This window comes from Bos javanicus, chromosome 10, assembly GCF_032452875.1.
Source record: "Bos javanicus breed banteng chromosome 10, ARS-OSU_banteng_1.0, whole genome shotgun sequence".
Lineage (NCBI taxonomy): Eukaryota > Metazoa > Chordata > Mammalia > Artiodactyla > Bovidae > Bos > Bos javanicus.
Window position 1 is genome coordinate 42,854,089 of NC_083877.1, and position 20,614 is coordinate 42,874,702.

At 37.5% G+C, this 20,614-nt stretch overlaps 1 protein-coding gene across 1 annotated transcript in view; it reads right to left on the bottom strand.

Annotated features, from left to right (window-relative positions):
- Nucleotides 1-6,798: 6,798 nt before the first annotated feature.
- MAP4K5 (mitogen-activated protein kinase kinase kinase kinase 5) overlaps nucleotides 6,799-20,614 on the bottom strand; it is a 126,573-nt gene continuing 112,757 nt past the window's right edge. The window contains exons 29-32 of the mRNA XM_061430948.1: nucleotides 18,449-18,541; nucleotides 15,740-15,810; nucleotides 11,114-11,169; nucleotides 6,799-8,413 (exon numbers count right to left, since the gene is read on the bottom strand). Coding sequence (XP_061286932.1) covers nucleotides 8,326-8,413; nucleotides 11,114-11,169; nucleotides 15,740-15,810; nucleotides 18,449-18,541 — 308 coding nt within the window. The 3' untranslated portion in view covers nucleotides 6,799-8,325. The remainder of the gene's footprint in view (nucleotides 8,414-11,113; nucleotides 11,170-15,739; nucleotides 15,811-18,448; nucleotides 18,542-20,614) is intronic.

Genomic DNA, 20,614 nt, shown 5'->3' on the forward strand with positions numbered 1-20,614 from the left:
ATGATTAGATCTAGATAGCATCACCATGTTCAGCATTCAATGAATTTGAGCAAACTCCAGGAGACAGTGGAGGACAGATGAGCCTGGTGTGCTACAGTCCATGGGGTCACAGAGTTGGACATGACTTAGCAACTGAACAACTATATCATAGGATTAAAATTAGGTATTTCTCCCAAGTAAAGGTCTTGACACAGATTCTAATAAATGCTTTTATTGAAGTACATACAGAAAAAACTGCATCAATTTTGAGTGTACAGGTGCTTAGAAGTGAAAAAGGGAACAACCCAGCACCTTAAAAGCATCCCCTCATGTCCCATATCAATCATTATTCCCTCACTCCTCCTCAAAGGTAACCATCCTGATTTTTAATACTATAGTTTGCCTGTTCTTGAACTTCAATTAAGTGAAATTATACAGTATACACCTAATGTCTGAGTTCTTACAAAGAACTTAAATTCCGGAGTATTGAAATCCATGTTGCCTTCAGTAGTTCATTCTTTTTGATGGTTCTGTAGTATTGACATTTTGAGCTGTGAATATACCACAACTTATCTTTTTTCGTATCAATGGACATTTGTGTTATTCCTAAGTTTTGGTGACCATGAATAATGCTGCTGTGAACAGTCTTATGTGTCTTTTGGTGAATCTGTTTGCAGGTGAATCTGCAAATCTAGGGTTGGAAATGCTGGATTTTAAGGTGTGTCTGTTCATCTTTAGTTTTTCAACTTGGTAACACCAATCTACACTCCAATGAACAGTGTATGAGAGTTCTAGTTGCTCCATACCCTCATGAACACTTCATTCTGTGCTATTTCATTTTAGTCATTCTGGGGCTGTATAATGGTACTGCAGTGTGACTTTATTTTGTAGCAGCATTACTGTTTTAATTTCTCTGGTAACGAATAAAGTTAATACCTTTTGAAGGGTTTATTGATCCTTTGGATGTTCTCTGTGTGGTTTTATTGTGGTACATTTTATATACCATAAAATTTAGTCATTTTAGGTCTGTAAATAAATAGTTTTTAGTTTACAGTCATGCAACTATCATCACAATCTAATTTTAAAATATTTTTATCATCTCAAAAAGAAACCTCATGCCCATTCACAGTCATTCTTCACCCTTAACGCCTGCCTCATGTGAACAATAGTCTCCTTTCTGTCTCTATGGACCACCTTTTCTGGACAGTTCATATAAATAGGATTGTTAAAATACGTGATCTTTTGTGACTGATTTCTTCCATTCTTAACATGTTTTTAAGGTTCATCCATGTTGTATCATGGATCAGCACTTTGTTCATTTTCATTGCCGAACAGTGTTCCATTGCATACGTATGACTAATTTACGAGTTGGTGGATTATTTGGGTTGCTTTTGTTAGGTAGGTAGAATAGGGAAAAGGAGTCCAAAATGGCGGTGGCTAAAAGACAAGGAAGGGAAAAGCCCGCGAAAATAAAACAAAAGAAGGTCCGAGGACCGAAGTGAGGACCTCAGGTAAAACAAACAATACTCCTGGCTGGTCCAATTTACACAGGACGGCCCAGAGAGAGATAAACATATAGAGGAGCCAGAGCTAGCTCCCCCCCAACCCCCACCCCCAACCCCGCCCACCCGCCCGCCGCGCTGGGGCGCTCTTCTCCTCCTGTCTTTGGATTGACGTGCCCTCACGCCTCGAAGTTGGATTTTCCTGCTATCTTCTAAACAGAATAGAGCTGTAACACTGATTTGTCTAAGAGCTATAACACGGTCCATTCAAAACCTGAGAGCTGTAACACGGTCTATCCAAGACCCGAGAGCTGTGACACGCCGAGGAGGCTTTAATGTCCGTCACTCCAAATCTTTGTTGTGACGAGACAAAGAACCGAGAAACATACACTCGTGTGACACTTCTATGGAGATTTACATACAAGACTTTTGTATGGACATGTTTTCTCTAGGGCAGATAACCAGTAGTGGAATTGTTGGGTTGTATGGTGAATCTGTTTAACATTTTTAAGAAACTGCCAAACTGTTTTCTAAAGTTTGCATCATCCCACTAGCAATGTGCAACAACCCAGTTTCTTCACAATTTCATTGTAGTTGGTTTTATATTTTTTTTCCATTTCAGTGAATGTGTAAAGTACTGGATTTTAAATTTGCATTTCCCTGATAAGGAAGTGAATACATATTTATTGACTACATGGATGTTACCTTTTGTGGAGCACTTGTTCAAAATCCTTTGCCCATTTTTTCATTGGGTTTTCTGCCTTACTTCTTTATATCTTCTGGGTAGGTCTTCTGTGCATATATGTAATGCAAACCATTTTTCCATTTTGTGGCTTGTCTTTTCATTCTTGTAAAGGTGTCCTTCAGTTCAGTTCAGTTCAGTCGCGTCCGACTCTTTGCGACCCCATGAACCGCAGCATGCCAGGCCTCCCTGTCCATCGCCAACTCCCGGAGTCCACCCAAAGCCATGCCCATTGTGTCAGTAACGCCATCCAACCATCTCATCCTCTGTCGTCCCCTTCTCCTCTGGCCTTCAATCTTTCCCAGCATCAGGGTCTTTTCCAATGAGTCAGCTCTCTTCATCAGGTGGCCAAAGTATTGGAGTTTCAGCTTTAACATCAGTCCCTCCAATGAACACCCGAGACTGATCTCCTTTAGGATGGACTGGTTGGACCTCCTTGCAGTCCAAGGGACTCTCAAGAGTCTTCTCCAACACCACAGTTCTTAGAGCATCTTAATTTTAATTAAGTCAATTTTATCAACTTTTTCTTTTATAGCCAAAGTCTTAATGATCTGTTTAGAAAAATCTTTGTTTACCCCAAGTTCATGAAGATATTATGTTTTATTTTAAAAGGATTATAGTTTTATATATTTTAGATGATTTAAAATCTACTTGGTATTTATTTTTGTTGAGTGAAGCTGCAGTCAAGATTCATCTGATTTTCCATTATTGTTTTCAATAAATTTTCAATAGAATTTATTGAAAAGGCTATCCTTTCTTTTACTCCACTGCAGTGTATCTATTATACATAAGGTGACTAAATGTGGGTCTGTTTCTAGACTCTCAGTTGTATTTCATTTTTTATTTTCATGCCAATGTCACTCTTCTTAGTCGCTACAGCAACTTTATCATAACTCTTGAAATCTGGTAAAGATCCCCAAATTTCTTTTTCAAGATTGCCTTGGGTATTCCTAGCCCTTTGCCTTTTATGTAATTTATAATCAACTTGTTAATTTTCATAAAGTATCTGCTTGTATGACACAGAATCTTTCAATCAACTAACATTTTTATAATATCAAATCTAATTCAGCAACATGGCATAATCTGGATTTAGGTCCCAATTCTTTTCAGTGATAGAGTTTTATTTTTTTAAAGGACAGAAATTCATTGTCTCACAGTTCTGGAGGCTAAAGGTCTGAAAACAAGGTGTTAGCAGGGTTGGCTTCCCTCGAGGCCTCTCGCCTTGGCTTGCAGATGCCTGCCTTCTTGCCGTGTCCTCATGTGACCTTTCCTCCGTGTATGGCCCTGGTGTCCACAGTGACAGCTGTGAAGTATAGAGACCTTCCATCTCATTTTCTTAGACATTTGATGATTTTCTATATTGTAAATGGTATCCTTCTAAAATTTCATTTTCTGTCTATTACAGGTATATGCATATATAATTGTTTTTATATTGACAGTTCTGACAGTTTACTTGCAAATAATGGCATTTTTATTCCTTTCCAAATCTTTTATTTTTTTCTTAGATTTCTTTTATTGAACTGACTAGGTAGGACCTCCAGTACAATGAATAACAAGTGGTGAGAGTGAGAATATTTGATTCATTCCTAATGTCAATACAGTAGCTTTTAACAAATGTTTCTTAAGTCTTCTCCTAAGTAAGATCCATTAAGAACAGTCTGAGATTCTCAGTAAAACTTAAAATGATGCTTGCTGCTATGTTTGGTATGGAAGAGTGTCCTGAATCTTTGACACAAGGTACTGACTATTTTTCTAATGAAAAAACATGCAAGGAACTTGAAAGAGCAGAATTTAAAGATCTCCATGAGTCTACCAATGAGAGACATACTGAGAGGAATATAACTAAAGAATGAAAATGCACTCTTTATGCCTTTAGTGAACTTTCTAGTGAAAAACAGGGGAGTCAGCTTTTTCCTTTTTCCTTCCCATAAGCAGGAAACTTAAATGCTAAGGATCTCACTTAACCCTCCTAACAACCATATAAAGTGGCCATGATCTCCAATCAACAGATAAGGAGATGGAAGCCTGGAGAGGTTGGGTAATTTGCCTAAGGTAAGGAGTTAGTGCTAAGTAAGTTTGGCCAGTATGTGACAACTGAGTATTATGTTGAGATGTATAATCTACATGTGCTGTAGAAATTCTGGAAAACAGAAAATAAACAGAAGTGTCATGTAAAAGTTAGGGCTTGTGTGGAGTAAACCCAGTGCCTTGAGTGAAATAAAGAATTAAAATTTTTGGTGAAAAATCATAATTTCAGATGGGAGAGCTATTATGAGTCAAGCAATGAAGGTGGAATGATCATGACCTCTATGGGCCAGTGTTCCAAGGTGCTTAATGGAGCAGTGGGTGAGAAGGCTGGACAGGAGGTTTAGCCAAAAAAAAAAAAAAAAGATAAAAATGCTTTCTGTCACAAGACCTTCTAGATTTACTTAACCAGTTTCCCACCCTGCCCCCCCAATTACTGGCCTTCTTCTACACTATGCATACATTAGCTATAGTCCATATTTATGGAATACCTACTATGCGTAAGGGCTTCCCTGGTGGCTCAGACGCCTGCCATGTGGGAGACCCAGGTTCAATCCCTGGGATTGGGAAGATCCCCTGGAGAAGGGAATGGCAACCCACTCCAGTATTTTTGCCTGAAGAATCCCTATGGATAGAGAAGCCTGCTGAGCTAGAGTTTATGGGGTTGCAAAGACTTGGATGGACACGACTGAGTGACTAATACACACATACTATGTGTAAGGTACAGTATAAGAAGCTGAATTTGTATGTTTATTCATATTGTTTCTGTCATGTAACAGAAACATGCTTTTACTTAAAGATTTCTCTTACATTAAAAAAACTGTAGGCACGCACATAAATAACTGAATAGTCCTATAAGTTTGTCACACACACACACAAAAAAGCACGCCCCTCCGCATCTATCTTCAGAAACCTTTTTCCTTCTTTTTTAGAAGATTATTTTATTTCCATGTCACTGAATAAGTTGCTTAATTTTTAATTTTCTGTTGATTTCCACTCTTCCACTTTACCTCCACACCACCGTATCCTCTCTCAATATAATTATGTTATATACTTGTTTAGATTATTATTGAGAGAAGGCAATGGCACCCCACTCTGGTACTCTTGCCTGGAAAATCCCATGGATGGAGGAGCCTGGAAGGCTGCAGTCCATGGGGTTGCTGAGGGTTGGACACGACTGAGCGACTTCACTTTCACTTTTCACTTTCATGCATTGGAGAAGGAAATGGCAACCCACTCCAGTGTTCTTGCCTGGAGAATCCCAGGGACAGGGGAGCCCGGTGGGCTGCCGTCTATGGGGTCGCACAGAGTCGGACACGACTGAAGTGACTTAGCAGCAGCAGATTATTATTTACTGTTAACATTTTTAGGGCATTCAGCCACTGGTCACAATTTACCTTTTCTTTCCTATATAACATTTTGGTTTCCTGGAGTTAATACCTGGAAATTTTTGGTTTGATTTCAACCTTAGGTAAGTTTTTGCATAGAAATAACATCATCACAGATTGAATCCTAAAAGCAGATACATTACTTGCCAACAAAGATCCGTATAGTCAAAGCTATGGTTTCTCCAGTAGTCATGTATGAGAGTTGGACCATAAAGAAAGCTGAAGAATTGATGCTTTTGAACTGTGGTGTTGGAGAAGACTATTGAGAGTCCCTTGGACTGCAAGGAGATCCAACCAGTCCTAAACGAGATCAGTCCTGGGTGTTTACCGGTAGGACTGATGTTGAAGCTGAAACTCCAATACTTTGGCCACAAGATGTGAAGAGCCGACTCATTTGAAAAGACCCTGACGCTGGGAAAGATTGAGGGGACGACGGAGGACGAGATGGTTGGATGGCACCACCGACTCAATGGACATGGGTTTGGGTGGACTCTGGGAGTTGGTGATGGACAGGGAGGCCTGGCGTGCTGCAGTTCATGGGGTTGCAAAGAGTCGGACACGACTGAGTGACTGACCTGAACTGAACTCCTGATTCATAGTTGCAAATTCATCTTTCCAAAAATACTTTTTCTTTTGACGTTTTTTTTCTTTCTTCATAGTCTATTTCCTTTAGGTGCTTTTCCCCTAATTGTTTGCTCTCTCTCATGTAAGAGGCTTCTTTGGATGTTTCATAACTCCTGGTTGTTTAATCATTTTTAATAGCATGGGACTAAAAGAATAACTGCAAGTCCGGATGCATGCGTGAGGTGGTGGGCACATTAACTATGATTTTCATTGTAGAGTTACCCAGCTGGGCAGTTTAGCCAGGCCATGTCTGATGTCAGGATCTGTTTAGGTCTTTTCATTTGCACTGGTCAGATGGCACAGAGAAGATTCTTCCAATATTGTTGGATGGGAAGATCTGGCAGCCAGGATTCAGAGAGGAGGAGGATGTTGGTCTTTGTAAACACAACATGACTATTTCCTGTTTTGTGTAGGACTCCCTGACATCTATCGTATCCAGTGTCCTTCAGTCCAGAGGCCCCATTTAACATAACCAAAATAAACAGTGACACACTTACTGAAATCATATATACATTTTAAAAGGACAGAACTTTATATATTTCATTTGCATAACATTTTATTGTTTGCATATTGCATAGCAAAAGGAACAGAGTCACAAGACTCATGGTCTGGCTCAATCACTAACTTGCTGTGTGAACTGGGTAAGTCTCAACCTTGCTAACCCCTTATTTCCTCATCTGAAAAATGGAGATGATGATCATACCTACTATGTGGGATCACTACAGACTGAATGAGATAGTTACACTGTCTTCCTCTCAAGGACCTGCTCAAAAAGAATCCATACTTTGTTACTATTAACCCCTTGTTCATCATCTCAAAGGTAACTGTTAAACATATTAAGATAATAGGTACCAATGTGATGCTTTAATTTTTAATATTAACAATAGCAGAAAGGAAGAAAACTCAAGAATGGCCCTATCCTTTCCTATCTTTAGAATACTAGTTTTTATAATACTTATTTTATACTATCCCATCAGGAATTAAATTTCATTTAAAGATTTTTTTTCTTAAACCTACTCAAAATGAAGATCTATGTATGGTAAAAAACTGAAGAATACATGTGTAGTTGCTTTACATTTTCTCCTCTGGCATAGTATATGTAAAATATATATCATGGGCAGTTAAATACTTTCCCCCTCTACATTAGGGATGGTAATATATATGAAGATTAATTTCTTATGCATTATCCCTAATGTAAAAAAAAATCACAGGTATATTATACTGCTTGTCAAGAATACATACACACGGTAGGCACATCTAGACAGACACACTCCTTCTAACAATATTTCGACCATCATCATTATCTTCTGTATGACCCCCTACAACTATATGTAGTTGAAAACAGAAAACTCCCTTTTAAGGCAATTCTGGATAATAATATTACAAAATACTTGTGTTAAATAAAATTGCATGTATGTACTGAACCTCCAAACACAGCCTTTAACCCCTCAAAGTACTAGTCTTAAAAAGTAAACAAAATTTTTATACATTATAAAAAAATTTAAGCTGCTCTGCAACCCTCCTTTACTAAAAGTTAGATACATTACACCACTCCAGCAAGAGATTAATAAATAAGGATTAAATATTCTATTTTACAAAAACATACAGAATGGCCAATGTAAAAGTGAAAGGCTTATCTGATAATTTCTTTATCAAATTATGTTCATTAAGAAGGAATAAAACATGGTATAAAATGAGAAAACTGTCACTAAATTTACCTATCTGAAGATAATCACAAGTTGTTATCTAAAAATATCAATGGCACCCTTGTTACAAACATTATTTTTTTTTTAAAAGACTGTGTTTCCTGGAACTAGAGGACTATTTGTCTCATAGCTTTTATTAAGCAAACTTGAAAAAAACCACCACATAGTGGCAAGAGATAGAATAGCTGTTTCCAGCTACAGAAAATATTGAATCCTACCTTAAAGTACAGATCATTTGAGATATAACTCATAACAATTAAAGCAAATCATAGTATAGTTTGTACTGAATTTCCTCAAGATATTTTTCCTTTCAGTGGAGTATATTCATTTTCCTGTCATTTGAGACCAGTTTCTGTTGCTTAGTAACTATTTTCATGTCCAGCCAAGATGTAAAGATTGCTGTGTGCAGTAGGATTTTCTGTTGGTCTACTTTCCAAAACAACAACCCTGCAATTAAATCAAAACAAAAATCTCGTTAGAGTAAGAAAAGAGATTTTATCTTCAAATACTAACATCAAACTGGGAGAGAAGAATATCACTGTTCATGTTCACACAAGATTACAGAGATAACAGATAGTCAAATTAAGCTTTATGTTTTATAGCTTAAAAACAAAACTGAGTAAGAATTGATGGATTTATGAATGTGAAAGTTAAAGTGCAAGTCGCTCAGTTGTGTCCAACTCTTTGTGTCCCCATGTAGTCCATGGAATTCTCCAGGCCAGAATACTGGAGTGGGTAGCCTTTCCCTTCTCCAGGGGATTTTCCCAACCCAGGGATCGAACCCAGGTCTCCTGCATTGCAGGGGGATTCTTTACCAAGCTGAGCCACAAGGGAAGCCCAAGAAGTGGAGTGGGTAGCCTATCCTTTCTCCAGCGGATATTCCCGACCCAGGAATCAAACTGGAGTCTCCTGCATTGCAGGGGGATTCTTTACCAAGCTGAGCCACAAGGGAAGCCCAAGGATATTGGAGTGGGTAGCCTATTCTTTCTCCAGTGAATCTTCCCGACCCAGGAATCAAACTGGAGTCTCCTGCACTGCAGGGGGATTCTTTACCAACTGAGATATCAAAAATACTGAAAATGTTTCAGGAGAGTCTCATCTTATTTTAACCCAAATCAAATTTGCTTACTCATACATGTAAACAAAAGTATAATAAAGCTTTAGAATATACATGAACAACAAGGGGCTGGAGGAAGGGTTAAGAGAATAAAATGGAGTTTTAAGAGATACCTACTCACACAGTTCTTTAAGATATCTGAAAAGAATAGTTTTAAAAACTATGAAGTGGGGCCATCTCCCTTGTCGCTGGAGCAAGGGCAGGGAAAGAGTTCAATGAAAGGACCAATAGGAAGAAAACCCAAAAACCAATCAAGTGTCATTATCATAGGTTCTAAACTGTAGGAAGATAGGTTTGAGAACAAAATAAAAAATAATATGCCCATGCAGAGAAAAAAGTCTAGAAAGGGAAATGCGAGCGGGGAGTTGCATAATACTGTGCATTTTTCTAGTGCAGAAATTTCCTACAACTAGCATATTATTACCTTTTAAATGAAAACAACAGAAAAGTTATATATACTTGAATTATGCATTATAAAAAACAGAAGGGGAAAATAAAATTACCCATAATTCAACTGCCCATTATTAATATTCTATAGTTAGTTTTCTTTCCTCCTAGACACTAATACCTATATTTAAACAATATAGTGTAACAAATCTCTTTAAAAATTAAGACAAAAACTTTGGTTACGATACATATCTTAAAATCAAGGAGATTCTCAAGTAAGAAGATAACCAGGACAAGGCAATGGTTTGAGAAAAGTAGTTTTTTAGGGCAAACAGTGACAGAAAATGGAAAAACAATATAGACAAAAAAGGGAATAGGTGAAAGAGAAAATTCTAGAGGGAGGAGTAGGAAGGAAACAAGTAACTATAAGAAATGCCTTCTGACACCTATCCTCTATGAAAAGGAACTTTCTCTTACTGTATTTTACTGGAGTGCCAGGATCACTGGATGATGTACAATTCTTTTGTCAGCCCTTCCTTTTGGAGAAGGAAAGAGCCTCCCATTCTAGAGTCATTTACCAGATGGTCTTCAAATTCTTTCTTTGCAGGACTAGTTGCCATGCTCTGTGGACTTCCCTTTACTACTAAGGTAGCTGTCATTTCCCCAAAATCCTTTTTCTCCTTAAAAAAGTCTCTTTAAAATTTTTATGGAGGTATAACTCCAATTCTCCCCTTAAGTGTATAATATTTAAGCAATGATTGTGACTAGACTGAACTTGAAGACCAGAGGTCTTGATCTTTTGCTGCAGTTAACAACTCTTGGTGGAAAAAATAGGTATTTTACTCATTGTAGAGGTATACAATATAGATTCTGAAGAACAAAAGGTATAAGTTTTTTTCATAAGAGGGCATAGTTTTAGAACCTATCTTTCACTTTGATCACAGAGACCACATAATTCCTTCTGCTTTAGAACGAGCTCAGAGACTGAGTCAAATATCTTCTGATATATAAAGTTAAAGTCACAAGGTGCACATTCCGTTGGATTTATGCAGTAACAGTTAACAGAAGTTAACATGCCAGGAAGAAATGATAAAAGACCCACAAATGTATCATGCAACTAGGGACACAGATATCTGTGTTAACACATTCTGCCTGGGCTGAGAGTAACTATCTCTAGAATCATGATCCTCACACACTAATGAAAGCTTCCTTAACTGACTAATTAAAATATTTCTCTCTTAATAAAGATACGGGGAAATTTCTCTAAGATTCTGAGGCTTCTAAGAGTTTCATTTAACATACACAAAAATAAGTGAAAACACCAAACAAAAACAAACACGTAAATGCAGAGTGGCTACCAGAGGGAAGAGGTAGGGGTGGAGGGAGAGCGAAACGGGTAAACGGGGTCCACTGTGCGCTGATGGAAGGAAACTGAGCTTCTGGTGGTGAGCACACTGAACAGTGCAGAACTAGAAATACACAGCTGCACATATGAAACATAAATATTCTAAACCAACCTACTTCAAGAAAATAAATAAACACATTGAAAAAAAGAGTTTTGTTTGAAATATAATCAGAGGTGACAGTGTAAATAAAAATACAATTGCTGAACTCCTTTGGTAATAAAACAACCAAACTATTACCTGTCTGATCCTAATAAGCGGAAAACTCTTGTTTCATCTGAAATCTCCTGGGTAACCTATGAGAGAAAACACCCATCAGTAATATCTTATTCCCCATATTATTTAAATAATAATTTAAAAATCATTTAGCTAGAGCAATTATTGATCAGAATCATAGTTTTTGATAGTTTTTGATTCCATTCTTCAAATGGAAAAAATTTTAGTTAAGTTTTTCTGAACTGCTTATTATTAGAAACAAATCATCATGTATGGGGTATGGGCCAGGCACTTTACTTAGAACTCTTTATGATATGTACTATCATTCCCCTATTATTAAAGACTCAGAGAACTAATGTAACTTGGGAGAGCCAAGATTTGAATATAAGTCTGCTAGACTGCACAGCCCCTACAGCGCAGATGCTTGAGGTAGCGTCCCATGGCCCACCTGATTTCAGCAGAGCTCCGACAGACTCCCATGCACCAGTGTCTTTCATCTGTGTACTGGTGGTATTCCTCTGCTCTGTCTTCTCCAAAACTAAAGAAAGTGCTCAGACAGGCACAGCTACTATTCCAAAGTGTGGGTAGTTTATACTTCTGGGGGCAACTCTTCACTAACAGGGGCCAGCAGCCGGTGTGTAAACACACTTGTGTCTCCATCTTAGAGTGAGCTAAATCTGAGGTATGTCCCACACTGTCCCTCAGTAGTCCCTATGGGATTTATTAAATATGCTTTTGTTGGCTTTCTGCCTTTCTCCGTCTTACAGTCCTCACTTTACCACTTGTTTTCTGGTATCTACTCACAAATAAACTACTTGCCACTTGGATCCTTCTTTCAGGGTCAGCTTTTGGAGGAATCCAAACTATGACAATGTAAATATAAAATAAGTATTAAAAATAAAAAAATGTTATTTCATTTTTGGGGGCTGTGCTGGGTCTTTGCTGTTGTGTGGGCTTTTCTCTAGTTGTGGTGAACAGGGGGCTACTCCCTAGTTACACATTCTTTTCACTGTGGTGGCTTTTTCTGTTTTGCAGCACGGGTTCTAGGGCATGCGGGCTTCAGGAGTTGTGGCTCGCAGGCTCTAGAGCACAGGCTCAGTAGGTGTGGCACATGGGCTTAGCTGCTCCATGGAATGTAGGATCTTCCTAGATCAGGGGTTGAATCTGTGTCTCCTGCACTGGCAGGTGGATTCTTTACCACCATTCTGAGCCACCAGGCAAGTCCTGGAACTAATGAACTTGAATCAAGAAAATAAATCTGGTGCTATACTAAGTGGAGTTGATTTTCAGAGTATTAAGTTCAGAAATGTTCCAATCACTGTGGACTGGAGTGGCTGAATATTACATTATGATCATTCTGTTGCTGCTGCTGCTAAGTCACTTCAGTCGTGTCTGACTCTGTGTGACCCCATAGACGGCAGCCCACTAGGCTTCCCCGTCCCTGGGTTTCTCCAGGCAAGAACACTGGAGTGGGTTGCCATTTCCTTCTAGCTAGGCCCAAATTGAAGGATGAGAGCAAAACCAAAAAGAAAAAGGTAAGCAAGATGACTTAGCAGAAGAAGCAGAATTCACATTTGATGTAGTGAAGTATTCCCATCTCTTTAAGAACTTTCCACAGTTTATTGTGATCCACACAGTCAATGGCTTTGGCATAGTCAATAAAGCAGAAACAGATGTTTTTCTGGAACTCTCTCGCTTTTTCGATGATCCAGCGGATGTTGGCAATTTGATCTCTGGTTATTCTGCCTTTTCTAAATCCAGCTTGAACATCTGGAAGTTCACGGTTCATGTATTGCTGAAGCCTGGCTTGGAGAATTTCGAGCATTACTTTGCTAGCGTGTGAGATGAGTGCAATTGTGCAGTAGTTTGGGCATTCTTTGGCATTGCTTTTCTTAGGGACTGGAATGAAAACTGACCTTTTCCAGTCTTGTGGCCACTGCTGAGTTTTCTAAATTTGCTGGCATGTTGAGTGCAGCACTTTCACAGCATCATCTTTTAGGATATGAAATAGCTCAACTGGAATTCCATTACTTCCACTAGCTTTGTTCGTAGTGATGCTTCCTAAGGCCCACTTGACTTCACATTATAGGATGTCTGGCTCTAAGTGAGTGATCACACCATCGTGATTATCTGGGTCATGAAGATCTTTTTTTGTGTAGTTCTTCTGTGTATTCTTGCACCTCTTCTTAATATCTTCTGCTTTTGTTAGGTCCATACCATTTCTGTCCTTTATCGAGCCCATCTGTGCATGAAATGTTCTCTTGGTATCTCTAATTTTCTTGAAGAGATCTCTAGTCTTCCCCATTCTGTTGTTTTCCTCTATTTCTTTGCACTGATCACTGAGGAAGACTTTCTAATCTCTGTATGCAGGTCAGGAAGCAACAGTTAGAATTGGACATGGAACAACAGACTGGTTCCAAATAGGAAAAGGAGTACATCAAGGCTGTATATTGTCACTGTGCTTGTTGCTGTTGCTGCTAAGTCGCTTCAGTCGTGTCCGTCTCTGTGCGACCCCATAGACAGCAGCCCACCAGGCTACCCCATCCCTGGGATTCTCCAGGCAAGAACACTGGAGTGGGCTGTCACTTATATGCAGTGTACATCATGAGAAACATTGGGCTAGATGAAGCACAAGCTGGAATCAAGACTGCCGGGAGAAAAATCAGTAACCTCAGATATGCAGATGACATCATCCTTATGGCAGAAAGTGAAGAAGAACTAAAGAGCCTCTTGATGAAAGTGAAAGAGGAGAGTGAAAAAGTTGGCTTAAAGCTCAACATTCAGAAAACTAAGATCATGGCATCCGGTCCCACCATTTCATGGCAAGTAGATGGAGAAACAGTGGAGACAGTGGCAGACTTTATTTTCTTGAGCTTCAAAATCACTGCAGATGGTGACTGCAGCCATGAAATTAAAAAGATGCTTACTCTTTGGAAGAAAAGTTATGACCAACCTAGACAGCATGTTAAAAAGCAGAGACATTACTTTGTCAACAAAGGTTCGTCCGTCTAGTCAAGGCTATGGTTTTTCCAGTAGTCATGTATGGATGTAAGAGTTGGACTATGAAGAAAGGTGAGCAGCGAAGAATTGATGCTTTTGAACTGTGATGTTGGAGAAGACTCTTTTGAGTCCCTTGGACTGCAAGGAGATCCAACCAGTCCATCCTGCAGGAAATAAGTCCTGAATGTTCACTGGAAGGACTGATGTTGAAGCTGAAACTCCAATACTTTGGCCACCTGGTGTGAAGAACTGACTCACTGGAAAAGACCCTGATGCTGGGAAAGACTGAAGGTGGGAGAAGGCGACGACAGGATGAAATGGTTGGATGGCATCACTGACTTGATGGACATGAGTTTGAATAAGCTCCGGGAGTTGGTCATGGACAGGGAGGCCTGGCATGCTGCAGTCCCTGGGGTCACAAAGAGTTGGACATGACTGAGCGACCGACCTGAACTGACAGTGAAGTATATTCTACAGATTTCTAACCACAGGACTGACATAATGAAAATAGCACTTAAGGACAATTAATCTTATGACAGTAAAGAGGCCTGTAGGCTTCATTAAATGCAGCATTCTGGTGACATTTAGTGACATAGGTCAGTAACTAGATAAACTGAAGACAGCTGATTTATGTCATTTTTACTTGGTAGCATTCTAATTCTGCACTCATATAAGAGGTGGGAATAGTTATAAGTCCATAAATTTGTGAGACCTTGGTGTAAAAGAACTACATAGGTACTCACACAAATGGGAAACATTTTTGCTAGAATTAATCTCTTAAGGTGGGAGCCTAAGTCCTATCTCCTACATGAAATGTATCCTGATGATCTCAGTAGAAGAGATTTTTGAAAACCCTTCACATCTAGGCTCTGCCACTGAACTAGCTCTGTAACTCTCGTTAAGTTACTTAACTTCTCTGCCTGTAAAATAGGGAATATGAACAATATCTAATCTTACTCTGTCATGCCTTCCTCCAGGGGATCTTTCCAACCCAGGGAATAAACCCAGGTCTCCCACATTGCAGGTGGATTCTTTACTGTCTGAGCCACCAGGGGAGCCCAACCTTACTTTGAATGGTACTTAAAAACCCTACTATTCTACTTGCCTTCAATAAACTAATATTTGTAAAGTGCCTGGAACATAGACATCACAAGGGTTTGATATTATTCATAATTATATTCATTATGTCTTCAATGCTATAATAACAACAGCATCCTAAATGTATATGGTACGCAATAAATACTTAGTGAGCAAATTTTCTTAGATTTTCCTTAGTCCTGTGATTCAACACATATTAACTTAGAATTTTAAATATAATATTAAGAAAGAAGCTCCACAGTTGTAGACTATAGAGAAGGCTTATTACCTTTAGAAAAGTTTAGTAAGCTTAGTGACCATGCTTAGTGACCATATTTATAAATTACAAATAAGAGGACTGAAATTGTGTAAACTCATGTTTGACTATTCCTTTGGCCACTGAGAATAAATACAAAACTGGATATTTTTTGAAGGGAAAACACTGGCAATTTTGTTCTACCGGCACTAAAGGCACTAAACATAGCAATGTTGGTTCAGAGAGAAAATGCATAAAATGAATATTGCAACAATTAAAATCTTTAGTGAGAATCACTGGAGATAGAGAAATCTTACCTCATCTGATTTGAAGCTTTTACCCTGCATTCCGTGTTTCCAAAAAGCCAATACACTGTCTTGAAGGCATACTAAAAAGGATAAGGGAGATCAGGACTAAAATAAGGCACAGAGCACTGCATTATACATTTACCCTGACTGTTTTTATTTATTTATTTATTTTTTTCCCTGACTGTTTTTAATCAGTGATAATATAAGGTTACTTGGTGCAAAATTCCACTGTCTAGATCATTAGTTCCCAACATTTTTGTGGCTAAGACATGCCAAAGCTCAAATAATGTATTGAGGCAGTGTCACAGAAGTTTTCTTAAGATATATTATAACAAGCATTTATTTAAAAATGGGCTTCTGATGAGTGGATATCAGCACATTAATTTTTCTTTCATATACTATCTTTTGTCTTATCAGTTCAGTTCAGTTGCTCAGTCATGTCCGACTCTTTGTGATCCCATGAATTTTGTCTTATAAGGCTAAATAAAATAATAAGAACATATAATTGCTTTTTTGGATAAAAGACCTGATTATTTAAATACTATCATATATTTAGAAGTAGCTATTAAGGAAGCATCTTTTATTTATGCTCATATTTTCCCTAATGCAAAATTAATTTTCAAAAATAAACCTGTCTCAAAATTTAACCATACATGAATATTTTTGATCTGTGAACCAGTTCTTATTGGAGGGGCTAGGCACTCTCAGCTACAATACTCCCCACTCTTACCCCAGCCCTATCAGGCCTCTGGAGTCCCCTGGAACATTGCCCTGGGCTTGTGGGACCTGCTGCCCACAAGAGTGTTCACAGATCTGAGCCAAGCTTGCTCACCTTCTTGATGGCTTTGGATTCAGGAATGACCCACTTTAGGAGGGCCCAAAGTGTGGCCACCCCATGACATGCCATGTCCCCTCCTGCTCCTCATCCATCTCCCACAATTCCCTGAGGTGGCTGAAGGCTGAAAGGAAACCTGTTCTCCCTGTGCCTTGTCCATTTCTGTGTCTTGCCTGGCACCAAGCACAGGTCTGGACTCACTGAGGCACCCACATGGGGTCACTTCATGGTTTACAAACAGAGTGGCAGGGATCCCAATTTGGGGGTGGGGGGCAGCAGGGCCTCTGGTCCTTTCCTGGCCAGAGGCTGGAGTGAGTGAGGGAGTAAGAATGAGGGAAAGAACCAATTTAATTGTTGAAGAGTTAGCCATATGCCCTGTACCAGTAAAGGTGATGAGAGAAAGTGATTGAAATTTATTATACCTTTTACTGAATACTGACTCTAAAAAGTTAATGTAAAAATATTCTGGAGACATAATTTACCTCAATAAACATAATTTTACAGTGACAAATTATACAAATTTCACTAACCACGAAATGAAAAAACAGGTAGTGGCTTTATTTTTAAAAGGTGTCTTAAAAGGACTCTTTTTCCCTATGAGCATCCTTGGAATTATTCCAAGATTCACTGGAAAGAAGAGATTGTAGCCTAGGAGGAACAAACTTTTGTATAACAACTAAAATTTCCCAAAACGTCCGGCACATATGAGAAAGTTGAGGTACAAGTGTGTTTCACTTAAAATTAAGAGAATCTAAAGATCTATATGTTGGAATCTCTATTGAAAATATTAAATCTTAGGAATTAGTATGCAATATCCAGAATACAAAGGAGTAAAAGAAGAAACTATTTCCAAAATTCCTTTTGTCATAGCATTACAGAAAGTTTAGGTTTTCCGCTTAAGAAGATTAAAATTTCCAATCATAAGCAAATTATTTATATGTGAGATGTTTACCCAGAGGGATAAGGCAAAACTTTGAGACAGGGCAAAACTGCATTTGAGAAACCATTAAAATATTAAAACAAACAGAAAATTTTCTAAATAGTGAGAAACATGTTTTTAAAAGTTATATACATTTAATTTTAAAATACACATTTTTTATGGCCTAAATAAAAATCAATTTTGATTAACTGTTTTTGACTTATGGTAGAACCATATTATAGACTATTCAAAATGTTCCCACCTACAGTAGTTTTTCATAAGTCCTATTACCGCTGAGGAAAATAGTTACTGACATTAATCAGTGAGGATGCAAAAAATAATAAAATATAATTTTTTTTATCATAACATCAATGATATTACAGAGTTAAACACTCATTGACGAGGAAGTAAATTCAAATGGCATAGCAGTATTTTCCAGATTCTGTGGAAAACTAGCTATTACATTTAAATAGACCTAAAAGCAAAACCACCAACACACACCAATTAGAATCTTACATGGCAAAGAATTTTAACACTGTTAATCACATCACACAAATACCTTCATGATTTGGAAAGTACTGGAAGAAGTATAATTCACTTGATGCAGCAAAGGGAACAATATGTGGAAATTTAAGAAATGATTTCAGGTTTTAAATATTCAAGAAACAACAATAAAAGATTATTATGGTCCAGACCTGCACTGTCTAATATGATAGGAACAAGCCACATGTGGCTATTTACATCAAATTTTAAATTAATTAAAATAAAAAAAATTAAAATGTAGCACCAGCCATGTTTTAAATGCTTAACAAGTATGATTAATGACTATTGTATTTACGAACACAGAGAACATTTCTATATCAAAGAAATGCCTATGAGACCGTGCTGGTGTAGGTAACCGTTAAGAACAGAAGGAACAAAAAACCAAGCTCTCTAAATGCATTATTTTAAAACGGAGACTTACCTACAGATTCGATGCGAAAATCAAAACTTAGCTCAGAGGCCAGTTTCTTACTTGATTTTAGTTTTCCTTGTAGATTTACAATTTTTACAAATTCTTAAAAAAGAAAAAACAAGTCAAGACTGGAAATACAAATTTGTTAAAACAAATGTAACTTGATATATGGATTTTACATGGATACTTTACATGGATATACATGAGCTTTTACCTTTACCTTACCTTAATAAAGTTAAATTGTTTCTCTTGATTCAAGCATGCTCAGTGAAAAACTGTCATTGATACGTTCTATACAAGTAAGGCCTCCTTTGTAAATGGCAGCTCTGTTACTATTTTTTTTTTAAACACAGTTATTCAACACTAACATTCTGATTTTTTTTAAAGTGCAGTGTTTCTTTAATAGTGGTTAACTTGATGCCTAAATATTCAGCAATACGAGTTGATTTTTTTTCCCCTTACAAATTACATAACATATAAGTAATATAGCAGTATTCTTAACTTTAGTCTGTGACTAACATTCTACAGAAGTACGAGGGACAAAAAGATAGTACTCTCAAGAGTCAATTTCTTTATCAGTAAACTGTGATCAGTAAACAGTAAACTGTGGGATACACAGTGTATGTGAATAATTCTATTTCCCTTTCGCCCATTTGTTTTTTAATTTAACCTTCTTAGCTCTGACTTGCAAGATATTTTCTCTCTGCAAACTTCCTCATTTGTCTATCATGATTTGTGATTATAGGCCTATCTCTATTGCTGCTTGGTAAAACTGCTTTATACTGTATAGTTGACAAATAATTTTTTCTGCTCCCTTAAGAGAAAAAAAACTAACTGAAGAAAGTCAACTTCCCATTTACCATGAATAGCTGGGAAATGGAAGGCTTAGTTAATCAAAGGTTTAAAAATTTTTTGACAAAATATATAAATGAACAAAATGAATAATAAATCCTTGGATGGCTCAGAAGGTATTTAAGGGTTTAATGTTAAAGGTTAAACATTATTACCATTAAATTCTGATCATCTCTTTATCTGATTAATCAGTACTGAGCTTTCTACTTGTTTTGAGTAAAAAAGAATTCACTGAATTCACTTAAAAGTAACCAAAAAACACTCTAATCTTATCAGTATTCAAAGAATCAAAAATACTTAAGGGATAGTGGGAAAATGAAACATTGTGGGATTTGGTTTACTTATCTATAATATTAGATGATCTTTATGAGTCTATAAGGCAAATCCAAAAGGGAATGCTTTAGAAAAGAGAAATTAAGACAAAAATACGGCAAATTCAGTAGTGAAACAATTTTAAAAATAACCCTAAGCATCAAAGAGAAGCTTTAATAATTTTCAAATACTGGAATGAATCAAACCACAGAGAATATTGCCAAGTTTCAAATATAATTCCAAGTCTGGGAGAATTTTACTTGCAGGATTCATTGCATTCAAGTAAAGCAGATTTTAGGAATCAGAGTGCTTTGTTTGAAAAACTGAAAAAAACCTATTAAAAGTTTTTCTGCTTCTTCACTGCATATATAGCACAACATACATCTATCAATAACATCTCTCCCTACATTAAAAGAATTACAACTACAGGTAAAGATCTCAAATCTATTTGTAAATTAGAATATTACACTGACAGGATTCTAAAAGTTTATGTTATATAAGTGATCATATTAGTATAATCTTCTATTTTTTCATTAATTACAATGATTTATGAAAAAACTCTCAGAATAGTTTATACAGAATTTTACCCCAAGGTTATCGCAAACTGTTCTAATTATCGTTGTCCCTTGGTATCCATGGGGGATTGGTTCCTGTACCCATCAAGGAGATCGAAATCCATGGATGCTCAAGTCCCTTGAGCATATAAAATGGCCTAGTGTTTGCATATAACCTATACATATCTCTCCATAGTTTAATATTTTATAATATTTTTTACTGAAATATAGCTGATTTACAATATTGTGTAAGTTTAAGGTGTACAGCACACCAATTCAGTTATATATACGTATATATGTGTGCTCAGTCACTTCAGTTGTGTCCAACTCTTTGTGATCCTATAGACTGCAGCCCACCAGGCTCCTCTGCCCATGAGAGTTTCAAGGCAAGAACACTGGAGTAGGTTGCCACACCCTCCTCCAGGGGATTTTCCTGACCCAGGGATCAAACTGGCAT